Genomic DNA, 17,630 nt, shown 5'->3' with positions numbered 1-17,630 from the left:
TGTTTAGTCTTTTTCGGGAGGCAAGCTTTTGCAATGTGACCTCTTTTGGAGAAGAAATTATATGTAGCATCCTTGAAGAACCATTTGTCGGCCTTATGATCTGCTATGCATCCAAAGCACTGAGGTGCCTTGCTTGTACAGCACTCGCAAAAATTGTTGGCCTGTTGCTGATTGCCTTAAATCTGTCTCTGCTGATCTCTTGCTCGTTCAGCAGTCAAAGTGAGCATGTGCGCTTCGTTAAACGTTAGCTTAGCCTCAGCTGGCAACCGTTGTTGAAGATGATAATCATGGATCTCGCATATCGATCTGTCTCGTAGCATAACCTCCAAAGGAAGCCTCATACTCCCTGCGTGAGTCTGGACTTCTGTGTTTCCGCCTGACATATCAGGACCCACTTTTGTGGAGTCTACGTTGCTAAAGTTGCAGTCCTTTGCCAAAGTTCGCAGAACTGTTACATTGTCTTTGACAGATTCATTAGCGAGCTGGTCTCGTTTCTGAAAGCGATATTGTCCAAGTAACTTGGAAGGCTGGGTGTTGAAGTGCTGGCTCAGTAACTTGATGATGTCCACCAAATCCACCCACGAAGTAGCAACGACTTAATTTGGGCGAGTTGGTACATCTTGAGTAAAACTTGAAGCAGCACGATGAAGACAAAGACAACAATAGAAAAAACACAACAGGACAAGCACTGTTGTAGAAGAAATGGGTAGTAGCAACAACTTGATTTGGGCAGGTTGGTTCATCTTCAGTAAAACTTGAAGCAGCACGATGAAGACAACAGAAAACACGCACAACAGGACGAGCGCTGTTGTAGAAGAAATGTGTAGTAGCAACAACTTGATTTGGGCGAATTGGTTCGTCTTGAGTCTTCTTTGCGCTGCTTCAAGTTTTACTCAAGATGAACCAACTTGCCCAAATCAAGTTGTTCCTACTACAGATTTCTTCTACAACAGCGCTCGACCTGTGGTGTGTTTTTGTTTGTTGTCTTCGTCTTTTTCGCAATGCGCCAAGTTTTACCCACGAAGATTTCCGTGGTGCAACTAGGGCCCTCAGCCTCTCATAGGTCTGCTCATTGCACAGCGTGAGAACTGCTCGCTTCTTGGAAGATTCAACGATGTTGTTGGCTTCATAGTAGAACTCCAGGTGCTCTACCCATGATGACCAGTCAATGCCGGGCACAAATTCTGGTATCTTGCCTTTAGGCATTGTCTTCAAGGAAAACATTTTTTGCAGGATCTCGTTTCCTCATCGCCAGTATTGTAAAATGCCCTTTATTGCATTTTAGAACGCTGCAAAGCCAGCTGTATGGTCACAAACACAGAGTCCTTGGTTACACACCTTGCTCTCTTTGTCTTTGCTTGCCCGTCCAAACACCGATATATAATTTGTGTATAATACTGGGTATTTTTTTTTAAATGCGAAGCTTTCCTTTGCCTAGTCAGAACCAAGGTGATTTGTGAGGCCCTCTGATGTCGGAGCTTGTTACTGATGCACGTGCAGCCCCATGCGACCGCTTGCTGGCCGCTGTTGGCTCGGCACCTTTGCGCCATGCGCATGTGCGCGCACCCCCACGTGCCCGCTTGCATGCTGCTACTGGCTTGGCACCTCCTTGCTCCACTCGCTGGGATGGCTGTGTGTGCCACATAGCTCATTCGAACTCTCAAAAGTATCAAGCGGAAGAGTGCAAAGGCTCTGCAAAGTTTGCAGAGGTATGCGATGCATACCGAAGCCATGAGGCAGAAGGTGAAGCAACGGGGCGACCATCAAGAAGAGATGGGCCGTGGAGTGCGAGCAAGAAGAGAACTTACGCATGGCTGAAGAACAGTGGCATGCCAAGCAAATGGCCATTAAACAGGCCGCTGAGACCAAGTGGTGCCTATTGGAGCACTGGCTTTTATGGGATGCAGGCACATACTTTCAGAAGCATTTTGTCAAAGATGAATTTGGTGTGGTGGGCAGCTTCTGCGATCGCCTATCGTTCCGATTGTACGTCACCAGTGTGTCATGGCTCATGCGTGTGGCGGTCCTCGAGCCATTGTTTCCCCGGGTGAATGTGAGTTCATTCGAACTTTGCGTCATGTGCAGGGGAGAACTGCTTCGTATTGACTTAGATAATCATCAAGGATGGTTTCTGCCATAATTTTTTTTACCTGCACCAAAGGCAATTTGGAGGGCCCTTCCTCAGGAAACCGTGCCAGTGATGACAGTGCGAGCATCACGAAATGCAGGAGATAGTGTTGATGTCATAGGTACTCTTTTTATGCATCAGTTTTGCATTCAGAGAGTCTCTGAAAATATTTGTTCGTGTAGGTCTTGCAGCAGTGCGTATCATAAAGATTACTTCACTCAGCTAGACAATTTTGAGGATGGGCTCCAAACTACTCATTTGCTTTAGCCGCCTACTGCATAACTACATAACACATAACTGCACAAATTACTTCTTACCTTCAATATTGCAGCAATATGGCTTCAATATGGTAGCAGTAATGTCACCAATGACAATAGAAATAATAATGACATCATGATCACCCACTGCAGTAACCCAGAGGCTATGGTGTTGCCATGCTAAGCTTAAGGTCATGAGTTCAACCTCGGCTGTTGTGGTCGCATTTTCATGGAGTTGAAGTACAAAAATGCTCAGTTACAGTGAAACCTTGTTAAACCGTAGTTGGCTGAAGCTTGGAAACAGTTTTCACTAAACGGTAGTACTGCGTAGCCGAAATAGCATGAGATCGCCCACTTACCTGTCGAAAGCAGAACTCTGAGAGAGCGCGATAAAAGGGGAAAGAAAACATACAGTAATTATTCACTTAGTGCGCCAAAAGTGTGATTTTCGTTTGATGCCGCGGCAGCCTAACAGCGATGACCGCGGCCTCAAACTTCTGAAGCTGTGAGCCAGCTTTTCAGCCAGCCCCCTCTTCTCGGCAAACACCCGCATGGCAGATATCTCGTTGGCGTTGCATATTCTCTGTGCATGGGCACGGTAGCGCTGCAGATGTCGCAGAGCGCCTTTTTCGTTGCGGGGTGCTGTTCTCGTCGCGACAATTGCATTCCTGAGGCTGATGTAACGTGCAGCTTCTGCCACTGTTGGACCTGAGTCGCCCATGCTGTCGCTTTCCGTGTCGTCCTCATCACTGTCACTAGGCGACACTTTGGCAACAACAGAGGCAACGATGGGGAAAAGTCGAACCTCATAGCCGACATCTCTTTGCGGTCGCAGCAGTGCTGCCGAGGAACTGGTGTTTCGCATTCACTTCGCATTCGCATTCACTTCACTAACAACTGAACATTTATTACAGAAATCATGTGATATTAGTTAGCACTTGTCCTGTCCTCTGTCTTGTCGTTTTTTATTTTTTGCACTCTTTACTTTCATTATGAATGAAAATTAACTCGTCCAACTTGCTGTATTAAATGCTCACTTTGTGTGTGGGTGGCACATAGGGCTGGCCATTGCATAATTATAACATGCAACCCGCCTTGGCATAGTGGCAGTGGCGTTGCAGTACTAAGCCCTATGGTGTGGGATCTATCTCGGCTGTGGTGGCCGAATTTTGATGGGGGTGAAATGCAAAAACACCTGTGTACTGTGCATTGGGTATGCCAATGGCGTAACCATAAATTTAGTTATTTCGGGGTGTATTCTACCACTCCAGACAGCTACCACTCCTCCCTCTCTGCTTCTCTCTCTCTCTCTCTCTCTCTATACATATATATATATATATATATATATATATATATATATATATATATATACACACACACACACACACACACACACACACACACACACGAAGTGTGTCACAAAAAAAAAACGAGACTGGTCCTATAAATTTTTGTACTTACAGAATCAGTTCTCTGACATTATCGCCTTCAAAGTAGTCCCCTTCAGCATTCACACACTTCTGCATTCAGTGCTGCCAGTTCTGGAACGAGGTTTTTGGAAGGCCCTTCAGGAGATTATCCGTTTTTGCCTGAGCCTCTTCAACTGAGGTAAAATGGGTTCCCTTTAAGCAAGATTTAACTTTAGGAAATAAAAAAAAGTCGCATGGAGCCAAATCAGGTGAATAAGGTGGATGCCCCATCACGGTAATGTTTTTGCTGGTCAGAAACTGCTTGACACATAGGGGCACGTGAGCGGGTGCATTGTCCTGGTGCAACAGCCATCCATCACTCCACAACTGTGACCTTTTCTCCCTAATTTTTCTCGAAGTCTTTTTAGTACTTCAATGTAGTAGGGTTGATTAACAGTCTGACCACTGGGAACCCACCCAATCATTACAATTCCATTAATGTCGAAGAAGACAATTAACATTGCCGTGAATTTTTATTTTGACATGCGTGCTTTCTTGGGTCTTGGGGATCTTGGAGACTTCCACTGCATTGACTGGCGCTTACTTTCTGGGTCATAGGTAAAAATACATGTCTCATCACATGTTACAATAGATTCCAACAAGTTTGGCTCGTTAGCAATGCATTCTACCATGTCCACACACACGTCTTTATGGCACTGTTTTTGGTCATCGGACAGAACTTTTGGAACAACCTTCGCACAAATCTTCGTCATGTGTAATTCGTCCCTTAAAATGCGTCGAACAGCTTCCCTATCCAAGTTAACCAACTCCGCCATTGCAGGAACACTTAAACTTCGGTCACCACGGATCACATCACGAACATTGGCAATGTTTTGGTCTGTAATCGCTGACCTTGGGCGCCCAGCACGTTCATCATCTTCCACACTGTCCCTTCCCCCTGAAAACCACTTATGCCATTCAAACACATATGCGCAAGACAAAGTTTCATCTCCATAAGCCTTGGTTAAAATTTGAAATGTTTCCGTGGCTGATTTCTGAAGTTTCACAAGAAACTTGATGTTGATTCGCTGTTTGGTTTTTACATCAGACATTTTTCCGGCAGAATGCAGTTGCACGTGTTCACTCAATGACGCAGCACTCTCAACTGGCGTGATCGGTTCCATCGAAACTGGCCGCATGAATAGAAGAGGAGGTGTGTGGGATGACGTCAGCAAAACTGTTGTTGCCAACTCTACTCTTTTTTTTAAGCTACACACTTAGCCTTGTTTCTTTTGTATCACACCTCGTATATTTAAATGGAGGTCGTAAACCACGTGAAGACAACTCCTTACACTCCCTGGATAATAATGCTTTAAAATGTGGATGCCTGTTTTTGCGTTGCAGAAACAACACTTTGCTTAACTTCTGACAAAAGTTTTTTCATTGCTAAGGCATGCAGCCACTTCACATCAAATTATGCTATCATCCACATGCTATTTTAAAAATAATGATATTAAAGAAACAAAGTTTGTACTTAATGTATGTCGATGACCTAGCTGGTACATGACTTAGAAAAGCGAACAGCGCTAAAAACTTGGCCATACAAAAACAAGACAGTGCACTATCGTGTGTCTACTTGTTTGCAGGCCAGGCATGTAACAGTGAAGATAATCATTGTTTTGAAGCCAGATCTTCTAGTGAGTGGTATGGCGACGGCTACATATGGAAGAGGGTGGCCACTGTTTTGAAAGTTACCTATCATTCGGTCATGCTTTCGGCGTTGTGGACATGCTACATTATTGTAGATTTAAATATACGGGAATGAAGCTTTGCGCTAGAACTTCGATAGTATCATATGATATAAGTTTCACTCACTTTCGGAGACCTGCTGCCCGACTTGTTTGAAGAGATGTTTGGAAGTAACTTGCAATCATGGTATTGTAGTCATTACGCGACGCATATTTTTAATTGATCACACTCGGGAATTGATGAGGCAGACAGTCTGAAGCGGGGCTGCTTCCTGTTCAGAAGCCTTTGTGAAAATTACAGCATCCATAGCTCGCAGTAAAATAAGGGTCAGTAGCTTTGAGAGATTTGAAAGTTCCGTGTCTCCTGACACCCGTCTTTTCTGAGGATTGCAGAGATGTTTAGTTAGGATGGGCTCTCTGCAGCAAGCAGCATGTTATGACAGGGTAGGTGAGCGTCGGTTAGGCGACTGGCCACAGCCGTCTGGTGTTAAGCGATCGGGCAGGGACGAGTTGCTGTTTCTATGTCCATGATTATCTGCATACTGCCAACTTCGTTCTTGATGCCTTTTATGCCCCCCCCCCCTCCCCCCTCCCCCCCTCTCCTACCCATCACCCCACTTCCCTTCTTAAAATTCTTTTTCGTTAGTCACTGTCACACGCTCCAACATCCACCGGGTTGTTCAACGGCGCGGCAGCCCCTAACATTCCTATAGTTCTGTTTCTGTGTGTTCTTCGAGGTGATTCACTTTCCTGCCTTCTGTCAGGATTGGGGGCTCAATCCCATCGTCCGTGGTCCTTTGCCAAGATTGGAGTACGGCATGAATTCGAAGGTAGCTGGCCCATGCCGTCGTCCAACTTATTTATGCTGAGATCGTTGATGAAGTGAAGAACTGCTTCTCATCGAGAACGAGGAAAAGGGTTTATTTACAGAAACTAAATCAGTCTAACATGACTGCTTGAGAAAAAGAGTATTAGTCCAACAGGACTGCATGAGAGAAGTGACTCAGTCTAACATGACTGCTCAAGAGAAGTGTCCTCAGCATTCGCACAACCACAGTTTTTATACACTCGATCCGCCGGTCATACGACGCGGCGACTGTTCGTTTACTCATCACCAACTCGCAGCTGCTCTGCAGACCAGTTTACAGACACAAAGGCAACCGCGCTCTGATGCCCGACGACGGCGTTGGCGGGGTGCCGAAGCGTGAGACGCACCAAAATACGTTGTCCCCACGGCAGCTTGTCCATGCGTGTCAAATCAGCTCCGCGTTGGGGAACTCCGGAATCATTGTTCACGCACCGAACTAGTTCCGTCACAATGTCGAAGGGGCTGGAGGAAGGCGGCGGATTCCAGCGCAAAGGTTGCTTCTTTGAACGCCTCCCAGCTGCAGCGACGGAGAGGGAGAGGTGCGCGTCGTGTCGCCCTGTCGTAACTCTGTGGCAATCTTGTTTCACAGCTCGCCATTCTTGACAGCGCCTCCATGGCCCGGAAAGTCTCGACTGTCTAGCGCTGACAACCGCTAGGCAGGAAGAGAACGGCTGCTGGTCAGGGGGGGGATTGATGTCTTGGCTCGCAGCGACCACTTGTGCATTGATGTCACCGCCCCAAAACATCCAACAAGGACAGGCAACTGCAAAATGAACCCCACAACACGGCTCTGCGCCGAGATGACGTGCATTGGCTCTCACTTTAGACTCGCTAGGCTTCAAAAAAACAACAACAACATAAGTGCAGAAACAAAAAAAAAATGCTACATTTCACTATGCCAATTTCTGAAGCAAATTCCTGCTGAAAAATTCAGCAATTAATGGAGGGAATTCTGCTGAATGAGAGGGGATTTTCTTCGCCTAAAGAAAAGCTAACACTAGTAACCCTAAAATTTAGGCGGGACCCTCAAACGCAGAATTCAAATTAGCCTGCTCAAACCATCCGCATTGCTATGCAACTTTCCCTTCTTATATCTAACGGAGAAGTTGTACTCTTGGAGAGTGAGGCTCCATCGGAGCAAGCGGCCGTTTTTGTGTGACATTTGATTGAGCCACGTCAGAGGACAGTGGTCGGTCTCGAAGATGAACTTCGCTCCGTACAAGTAACACGACAACTTCTGGGCGGCCCAAACCAAACAAGCGCATTCCTTCTCTGAAGCGCTGTAGGCTTCCTCTCTTACATTTAGTTTACGGCTGGCGTAGAGGATAGGATGCTCCTCGTTATCGTCGCCGACCTGACTAAGTACCACGCCCATACCTCTGTCGCTTGCGTCGCATTGAACTATGAATTCCTTTGTGTAGTCTGCCGCGCGAAGCACAGGGCGAGAAACCAATAGCGTTTTCAAACTTTGGAAAGTGTTCTCTTTGTCCTTATCCCAGTGTACGTTACTCGGTGCTCCCTTTCGGAGGGCGTCTGTTAGTGGACTTGCCAATTGCGAGTAATTCGGAATGTACCATTGATAGTACCCCACAAGTCCCAGAAATGAACGAAGGTCCGTTTTCGGGCGCGGCTGAGAAAATTCTCCAATCGTAGCTATGTTCAGCTCAGCCGGCCGTCTCATGTCCTGACCGACAACATGGCCCAGATAAGTAACCTGCGAACAACCAAACCTACACTTTTCCGCTTTCATCGTTAAGTCGACTTTGAACGTACGAAGCCTCGCATTCTTGTCGTAATAGACTTTGGCGTTCTTTTGAGCTATTGCCATGTTCTTTCCGACTAGTTCTTGGGTTGCGCTTAGCCGTTCCAGTAAATTTAGCACGTATTCAACCACTGTTGGACTCTCCCCTCTTTCCTCCCACATCTCTCTTAACATTCTCAGTGGAGACCGGAGTGTCCTCCAATACACTAGTTCTGCTGGTGAGAACCCTGTCGCCTCATGTGGAACCGTTCGCAAAGCAAACAAAGTTGCCGGCAGACAGTTCTCCCAGTCCTCCTTGTGCTCGTAACAGAGCGCACGCAAAACTCGCTTAAGCACCGAAGGCCACCTCTCTACATTGTTTGACTGAGGGTGATAGACAGAACTGTGTATTAACTTTACCCCGCACTTTTGCAAGAATGTGGAAGTCAGTGCGCTCGTGAATACTGACCCTTGATCTGCCTGAATTTCGGCTGGAAACCCAACTCGTGCAAACACTGTCAAAAGCGCGTCTACTACTTCGGTGGAGCTGAGCTCTTTCAAAGGGATTGCTTCTGGAAACTTGGTAGCCGGACACAGCATGGTAAACAAGTGCCTGTAGCCTGATTTTGTTTTTGGAAGAGGCCCTACCGTGTCTATTACAAGCCGTCTGAAAGGCTCTGTTATTAAGGGCACTACCTTCAGTGGAGCTTTCCATGTCTCCCCTGGTTTACCAGAACGCTGGCAGGCGTCGCATGATCTCACAAAGTTTTCTACATCTTTGAAACAGCCAGGCCAGTAGTATTCCATAAGCAATCTTTCCTTTGATTTGTTTATGCCTAGGTGGCCGGACCACCCATTTCCATGACAAAGACTCAAAAGGTCCTCCCTATACTTAGTAGGTATGACTAACTGATCTAAAATCCTACCCTTTCGATCTCTGTAATGCCGATACAACAATCCTCCTCTCTCATGTATCGTTACGTTGCGCCTAGCAATGCCTTCTTTAGCTGTGTCACGTAATTTAGCTAAGCTCTCATCATTCTTTTGCTCAGCTGCCAGTGACTCTCTATCCACGCGTAAGAGTTGATCAAAGTTCTTTGAGGCCGGTGATAATAACGACCCTGTCTCGCTTGTGAGCGCGTCTGCTTGCTCTTCCTGCAGGCTAGAACTCTGACACTCTAGTGCTACGCTCTCATTGAGCTGGTCAGCTGGCAGGCTCTCCTCAACTGTTCTTTTGTCCCTCGGGCCTAGCTCGGATTCGGGTATTGAAGTTATCCCCTTTTCTGCTTCAGCTGGAGGAGCTTGAGCATTTTCAGCCGAAAGCGCCGCGATCTTACGAGCTTGGCCTCTGGTCAATGCCTGTACTATGCCCTCTCCCAGTTTGAGCCCTCTGTCACGCAGTAACTGATTCGAACGATTCGAAAAGATGTACGGATACTGCAGTGACAAAAATTTGGAAACTGCAGCCTCAGTCTCTAGCTCCCCGAATGGTCCACTGATTTTGACTTTGGCCATGGGCAGACACACGCTGTGTTCTTCTACAACCTGTTTTATCTATGCTACTTCTCCGGTGAAGTCATCTACCATCACGTAAGACGGATGGACAATGTCCAGCGTGGCGGCACTGTCTCTTAGCACTCGGCATGGTTTTCCATTAACTTGCAGGTCGTGGAGATATGGACTTAAAAATTCCATATTCTCATCTTTTTCCTCCACGTAGGAAAAAACTACGCTAGACTTCTCGCAGTTTACAGCTATATGTCCCAGTTTGTGGCATTTGTAACAGCGAATTGGTCTAACAGATTCGAATTTTCTTTTCTGTTCTTTTTGTGCGGTTTCTCCGTTAAGTTTCTCCTCGCTCTTTTCTGCGGGCTTTTCCGCCATGTCTACAGGCTCTGATCGTCTAGTTTGCGCACCCTTTTTGAACGGAAATGGTTTCCGCGGTCCATTTCGACCGTCCCAGTTTCCCTCCTCGGCGTTCAACTTTCTACGGGTTGCGTACTCTTCGGCTAATTCAGCCGCCCTTTCCACAGTGTTTACATTACCTCTGTCTTGCACCCACAGTTTCACAGCTTGGGGGATGGTTTTGTAAAACTGCTCTAGACACATGCATTCAATGATCATGTCTCTGCTGTCGTACGCTTCCGCGCTTTTAAGCCACTCGACTAGGTTGGCCTTTAAGCTATATGCAAACTCCGGATAGCCCTCGCTATCTTTCTTGCCTGTGCTCCTAAACCTTTGCCGAAAAGCTTCGGCTGAAAGGCGGTATTTCTTCAGGAGACTAGCCTTAACTTTTGCATAATCATATGCATCCTGCACACTTAGTCTGGCGATTACTTCTGCCGCCTCACACGGCAACATAGACAGCAACCGCTGTGGCCATGTACTCGGACCGAAGTTCATCTTCTCGCAAGTCCTTTCAAAATTGCTTAGGAACAAGCCTATGTCGGTCCCGACCTCAAATGGCTTTAATAGCCTGTCCATGCGGTACGATTCTGCCTCACTTGATCGTCCCAGAGCGCCTTCACTTCCTTGAGGCAACTCCAAACGTTTGCTTTCAAGTTCAAGTTGCATTTTCCTTAACTGAAACTCGCGATCTTTATCGCGTTCCTCTCTCTCTCGCTTTTCTCTTTCTCTTTCCCGTTCTTCTCTTTCTCTTTCCCGTTTCTCTCTCTTTTTGAGAAGTTCCATTCCCATTTCAATATCTTCCTCACTGGCCTGATTGGAAATTAGCTCCAATAATTCCGATTTGAGCATTTCCTTGCATACATCTAGGCCCAGTTCCTCACCAACAATCAACAACTCGTCTCTCAGCAGTGTCCTTAACTCCATGACTGCTGCTTTACTGCCTTGATTCTGCTCTCTAAATCTAGCTAGGAAAACACAACCTAGCTAACACACAACAATCTAGCTTCCCTACTGTTCTAAACAGAACAACCCCAAAATGAAGCCTAGAGAGTCAAAGCAAAAACCAAGCACTCACCGCAGATACAGCACCATGTCGCAAAGTCCATCTCACCGCTGTCAGCCAGTTGTCAGGATTGGGGGCTCAATCCCATCGTCCGTGGTCCTTTGCCAAGATTGGAGTACGGCATGAATTCGAAGGTAGCTGGCCCATGCCGTCGTCCAACTTATTTATGCTGAGATCGTTGATGAAGTGAAGAACTGCTTCTCATCGAGAACGAGGAAAAGAGTTTATTTACAGAAACTAAATCAGTCTAACATGACTGCTTGAGAAAAAGAGTATTAGTCCAACAGGACTGCATGAGAGAAGTGACTCAGTCTAACATGACTGCTCAAGAGAAGTGTCCTCAGCATTCGCACAGCCACAGTTTTTATACACTCGATCCGCCGGTCATACGACGCGGCGACTGTTCGTTCACTCATCACCAACTCGCAGCTGCTCTGCAGACCAGTTTACAGACACAAAGGCAACCGCGCTCTGATGCCCGACGACGGCGTTGGCGGGGTGCCGAAGCGTGAGACGCACCAAAATACGTTGTCCCCACGGCAGCTTGTCCATGCGTGTCAAATCAGCTCCGCGTTGGGGAACTCCGGAATCATTGTTCACGCACCGAACTAGTTCCGTCACAATGTCGAAGGGGCTGGAGGAAGGCGGCGGATTCTAGCGCAAAGGTCGCTTCTTTGAACGCCTCCCAGCTGCAGCGACGGAGAGGGAGAGGTGCGCGTCGTGTCGCCCTGTCGTAACTGTGTGGCAATCTTGTTTCACAGCTCGCCATTCTTGACACTTCCCACCTGTTCGTTTGGTGTTTTCTTAGCTTCCCTGGCCCAGCACCCCCATCATTGATAAACAGTGTGTTCAAACTAGCCTAACACAAGCTCTTCTCAAGTTTATGAACATAATGAAAGTCAAAGACAAGGGAAAGGAAAAGAAAAAAAAAGGGGGGGGGGGGCTGCTTATGGGTTTTCTAGGCAAGCAAGTTGCAATATTTTCATAAAGCTTCGGCACAGCGTGGTGGACGATTTGTTCAAGTACCAGAAATGAGAAGCTCTCGACAACACGAAGGCCTGGTGGAGAGCAACAATGCTCCCAAGTTTTATGCACATGCTCGTCCTATCTTTATCTGTATGTGGAATTCTTAGCTCTGATCCCCCCTCAGCTGTTGTGGTTAACACATTCTGGAATGAGGTAGAGGTGCGCCATGAGCGGGGCCAGAATGCTTGTGTATGAGAGAGGGGATTGCCCCCACGACACCGTCCTCCCCCCTAGGGCCCTTTGGACTGCCACTAGCCCTGGCCTTCCTTTCACATTGAAACTTTCCCTTTCATCCATGTTGCTATTTCGGAGCCCACCTCCCTTAAAACTTTTTGTTCCGTAGGAAAGGGGGAAGGGGGGCTTCGACCCCCCCAAACCCGCTGGCTATGCCAATGGGGTACAAGTTAAAGAACTCCAGGTGGTTGAAATTAATCTGGAGTCCCTCACTATGACATGCCTCATAAGTGCATCATGGTTTTCACACATAAAATCCTAGAATGTAATTTTTAAATAACATGCAGAAAGAGTATACACAAAGTACAGTTAAACCTCGATATAACAAACTTCCATATAACGAAATTCGCGATATAACAATTTACTAACGATATAGCACTTTATTCTATGCATATTACGAAGTAAAAAAAAGAAAAGTTCACACTAACAAGCGGTACTGCCTTTGCTGCACCGAGTGGGGCGGCAGAGTCATGGCGTCTCTCATTGCATGGCAGCGCATGTGACTACTTTTGTATGCCCACAAGTTTGCATGTGAGTACCCTGAGTTCTGTCTCCCTGCGAGATACAATATGCCATTGACTAATTTCGCCATACATGGGTACCACTAGTAAGCACTACTGGCATATTCTACAACTTAGCTTGGCTAAGTTTTGACTTGTGTTGGACTAAAGCAGTGGGACAGGAAACAATGAAAGCACGTAGCTAGTATGTAGAAATTTTTCAACACTTACGAAAACATGAACCACAGGAGCATCGCCTTGATAAATAAAATATTACTTTCTTACAGCTAGGGCTGCATATGGCACCTGCTTCCCACCAATGCCAGTGTATAATTGCTATCGCGCTCACCTATCACCATTTCCAGCATGTGTCCAGCGTAGGACTATATTGTCACTGCAGATTGATAAATTCTGGTAAAAAATATTCCACGGCATTTTTCATGTTGCCACTGTATGATTGCACACTCACCGGTAAGCTTTCTGTTGCTTTAATGGAAAGTGGTTACTATAAAAATTGGTTGTCCATCCCTTTAATTTCGCAATTTCAACTTGTTCCTAAGGTGAATGAAAGTTAATTAGCACATTTTAATATGTTAGCCAAATTACCATTGAAACTTTTCTTGCTGTTAACATCCGCCTAGCCATATAACCTGGCTGTGAAAACTGTGGCTTAGATCAGTTATTTTTATTAGTGTTGTGCATTAGAAAAGGGGCACCCTGAAATAAGTTGCATATTTTGAACACAATCTTCATGAAAAATTGTTCAGCTGCAAAGAAAAAGGTTGGAATGAGTACAATGTTAACTAAAACATGAATTTAAACAGAAGACCATTGGTACAACATCTTCACTAGACAAGGAAAGAGAAGTGTCTGTGTCAAGATGCATGAAAAATTGTCATTTCATCAAACTACCTTTTTTAGGTTACTGAATGGCAAGTGTGCAAACACAGACACAAGACGGAACGAAAGGGGCAATAGAAACACTGACTACACCTTTTTTTAAGCTGGTCAATTGATGCTAGATTGTTTGTCCCCTAACAAGTGTCAACCTTTAGGCTGTACTGTTGTAACTGTACATGAGCATGTGGCCACTTGAAGTAGGTGAGGACACCAGTGCTGCCCCATCTGCTTGCATCTATTTATTCATGCTGTGCTGTGCCTGTTTTAATTACTGAACTGAAGGAAACAATGTGTATTGGGCTGGCTGCCTTACCTGAAAATGAGTGTTGTGCTACTGCATTCTGTAGTTAAAGCTTTCCTTTTTAAAACTTTTGTTTCAGGTCATCTAACACATTTGTTTGAGGTGACCAATGCCGACTGGGACAGAATCAAGCTGAATATAGACTCAAAATGCCGTACAGCATTTCGGCGCAAGAAAAGGGGACTGCCTTTGAATCCAAAGGTGAGCGTCTCTTTGGTTAGTAAAGCAGCAACGCAGTCTACCTTGGTTAATCTGGCATTAGTGAGGTGTGTTGTTGCTCTAGTTTAGTTCGACCACATGCCATGATGTACCCACAAATTTGTACAGAATGTAAAAAAATGTGTACTGGGTTCCAAGCAATTACTATATTGTAGTGGATACGTTACACTGCAGAAAAACGTTTATACTCCTTACCTGTGGCTTTCCTTCAGTGGCTTCTGTCATTGCTTCTACTTCCTCATCCTCGTTCATTCTGTTGGTCAGCTTTTCCTGATTTGCCCACAACTGTCTACAGTACAGGATCAAGAAAGCGACACAGCCAGCATAGCTTTGTCGATTTGTAGCTATGTGCTTACCTCAATGCATATTGTAATTGCTAGTGTTACTCATCTCATTATTTACAAGTGTATATAGCAGGGACATATTGTCAATGCAAAGATTATTAACCCTTTATGGATGAGTATACACCAGAAAATTTTTTCCCCCAAGTTCCAGTATGAAGTTCGTTGTTTCTGGCTAAATGTATTCAGCCAACACTGAATGACAGGCAGCAAGCATCATTTGTTGGATTAGAGCAGGATGAGGAAGACGTTTGCCGCAGTGCTCGGTTTCTTTAGAAAGCGTGCTCAGAGAAGACAGACAAATGCAAGATCCCCAGCTTCAGCGCTATCACACAGGTAATGTAAAGCAAATGCATTGCACACCTGTGGTTCTCGTCCAATGAGAACTGTCTGTACAAGTTCCTAACAAAGCCATTGTTGGCTTGGAGTGAAGCTCTCTACCACTGTTCTGCCTTGTGCTGCCCTCCTATGACTGGATAAGCTTTCTACAATATAGTTTTCCTTCTTGTTGAATATGCTTAGTATTTTCAGCGTATATTCTATTTGGCTAATTTACTGTACAATTCCGAGCAAGCGCCCCGACCTGTGCAAAAGCCCCCCCCCTCCCCCCAACTTCACTGCTAATTTCAAATTTCCACGCCGTGTTCCGGGAAAGCCCCCCCACCCCCCCCCCCCCACGCCAGTGTTACACGCCGTGCCCAGGCAACACTGGCTTGCCAGATTCAGTCCAAAAATCCGATCCAATTCAATTCTACTTTGCAGCCCAAATGCTACGTGCCATTTGTTGTTTTGTTTTGGCGGCTTCAGGTCATGCATTCCTACACAGTAGCAAAGAAAATCAAGGTCATCCAATGCCATCGAGAAAACAGAAAAACGTGCACCAGACGTCTTTTCAATTCAAGCTCTACCAGAAACAGATACGGGAATGGGAGAATTTTGACAATTTGCTGCAGCAAAACTACGGGAAAGCCTAACTTCGACAGAAGCTAAGTACAGTCGACTCCCGTTAATACGAAGTTCACGGGGACCACAAAAAACTTCGAAATAAACGAACTTCCAATTAAGCACAAAACACAAAAAACAGCACTTTATTTGTGGCGAAATCGAGTATTTTCTCTAAGAAAAATAGTCGGTCATCTTGCTTTGCTTCTTCTTGCCGAATCGTGCTGCTGAAAGCAAGTTCTGCAGGCTGTAGATGTGGCGGAACGCTTCTTCCACGTTACCTTCAGCGGCAAAGAAGCGCTCCGCGAGAGCAAGGCCCGCAGCTACATCAGCAGCCTTAGGTTGCGGCTCGCCTTCAATGTCATCGTCGCTTTCCTCAGTCGCTTCCTGGGGCCGAATAATTTCTACAATTTTGCTATCCGTCAGCGCACCGCACGTTTCGACTGCCTTGTCTACGGCGACGTAATCTTCAAAATTGACGTCCCCGAGAGCATCACCAAAATCAGTGCCGTCAAGCTCGCTTGCTGGCGCTTCCTCCGCTGAAATTTCAGAGGCATCCTCCGAAGAAGCTGCCACAAAACCGCAAGCCCTGAAGCAGTTTGCGATTGTTTCTTGCTTCACACGATCCCATCCTCGCGCCAACATGTGGATGGCACTAAGCAGGCTCACCTCGTACTTTGTGGAGCTATCCATACACAAAATCATGCGCTCGAGGAGGTGCCGCCTGTACAGGACTTTAATATTCTTGATGATGCCTTGGTCCATTGGCTGCAAAACAGCCGTTGTGTTTGCAGGCAAAAACGCGAGGCGTATTGCACTCAAGGCTGGCACATTCACGTGAGCACTGCAGTGATAGACAAGGAGCAACACCTTGCGGTTCGTAGCAGCAAACTTACGGTCCACTTTGCTTATCCAGCTCTTGAAGATTTCGGCCGTCATCCACGCTTTCTTGTTCGCCTCATAGTCCACAGGCAGCATCTTCACGCCTTTAAAACATCTCAGCTTCGCGGCTTTCCCGATCACAAGTAACCGACATCGTTCCGTGCCAGTCATGTTTGCCGCGATCAGCACCGACACTCTCTCCTTGCTGCGTTTGCCCCCAGCACAGTTGTCGTCCTTGAATGTCAGGGTCTTCTCTGGTAGAAGCCGATAGAAGAGTGCAGTCTCATCTGCATTGAAGATGTCTTCCGGTCTGTATTCGGCGAGATATTCACGCAGCTTTCCGTCCTTCCACGTGGCACATGTTTCCTGGTTAACGGACGCCTTTTCACCACACACGCTCTTGAAAACCAGGTCACGGCCATCTTTAAAGCGCGTCAGCCATCCATCTGACGAAACGAAGTCATCGATCTCCAACATTGCTGCAAGCGTTCGGGCTTTCATCGCAACGATGTCTCCGCTGAGAGGAAGTTTGTTGCTCCTGGCCTCCCTAATCCAAACCAGCAGAGCCTTCTCCAACTCTGGGTAAGCGCCGGTGCGCATTCACTTCCGAGAAGTCTTGAACTTGTCGTTCTCAAATGCATCCATTATTGTGCGCTTGTTCTTGATGTAGTTTGAGAGTGTGTTCGGCTTGATCCCGTACTTCCGCGCTATGTCTTGTTTGGCGGCACCTCCCTTCTCAACTTTCTTCAAAACCTCGACTTTCGTTGCCAGGTCGAGCGTGCGATAAGAGCCACGGTTTGCCATGGCTATAAACTGCACGACTAGGTACAGTCAATTCCGAATCACCCGTGGAACAACCTAGCCTACGAGCTACCCGCACAAAGGCGCTCGACCAACACACGCCTCGACATACGCTGCGCACGCTGCAAGGCTAATCTCGCACAATCTCGCCACTGCCAGTATGCAGCGCTGCGTGCACCTATGGCACCCGCGTGGCCTCTGCGATCAGCTCCAGCCACGCGCGGCAGCCGCGCGTGGCCTCCGGCGGGAGCCGCTTTGCCTCCCGCCGGAGTTGATCGCGGAGTCCACGGCAGCCGTAGCAATGAATAATCGCGCCACTCCAAGATGGCGTTGCAGGCGGCTGCGGTGGCGATGACACCAAC

At 46.8% G+C, this 17,630-nt stretch overlaps 1 protein-coding gene across 2 annotated transcripts in view; it reads left to right on the top strand.

Moving 5' to 3' along the window:
- LOC139054202 (protein BANP-like) overlaps positions 1-17,630 on the top strand; it is a 46,555-nt gene that overhangs the window by 18,846 nt on the left and 10,079 nt on the right. For both annotated transcript variants that reach the window (XM_070530877.1, XM_070530876.1), the window contains one exon: positions 14,163-14,284. In XM_070530877.1, the coding sequence (XP_070386978.1) occupies positions 14,163-14,284 (122 nt within the window). The remainder of the gene's footprint in view (positions 1-14,162; positions 14,285-17,630) is intronic.

Source organism: Dermacentor albipictus, chromosome 1 (genome assembly GCF_038994185.2).
Source record: "Dermacentor albipictus isolate Rhodes 1998 colony chromosome 1, USDA_Dalb.pri_finalv2, whole genome shotgun sequence".
Lineage (NCBI taxonomy): Eukaryota > Metazoa > Arthropoda > Arachnida > Ixodida > Ixodidae > Dermacentor > Dermacentor albipictus.
This window is presented reverse-complemented; position numbering and strand designations above follow the sequence as displayed.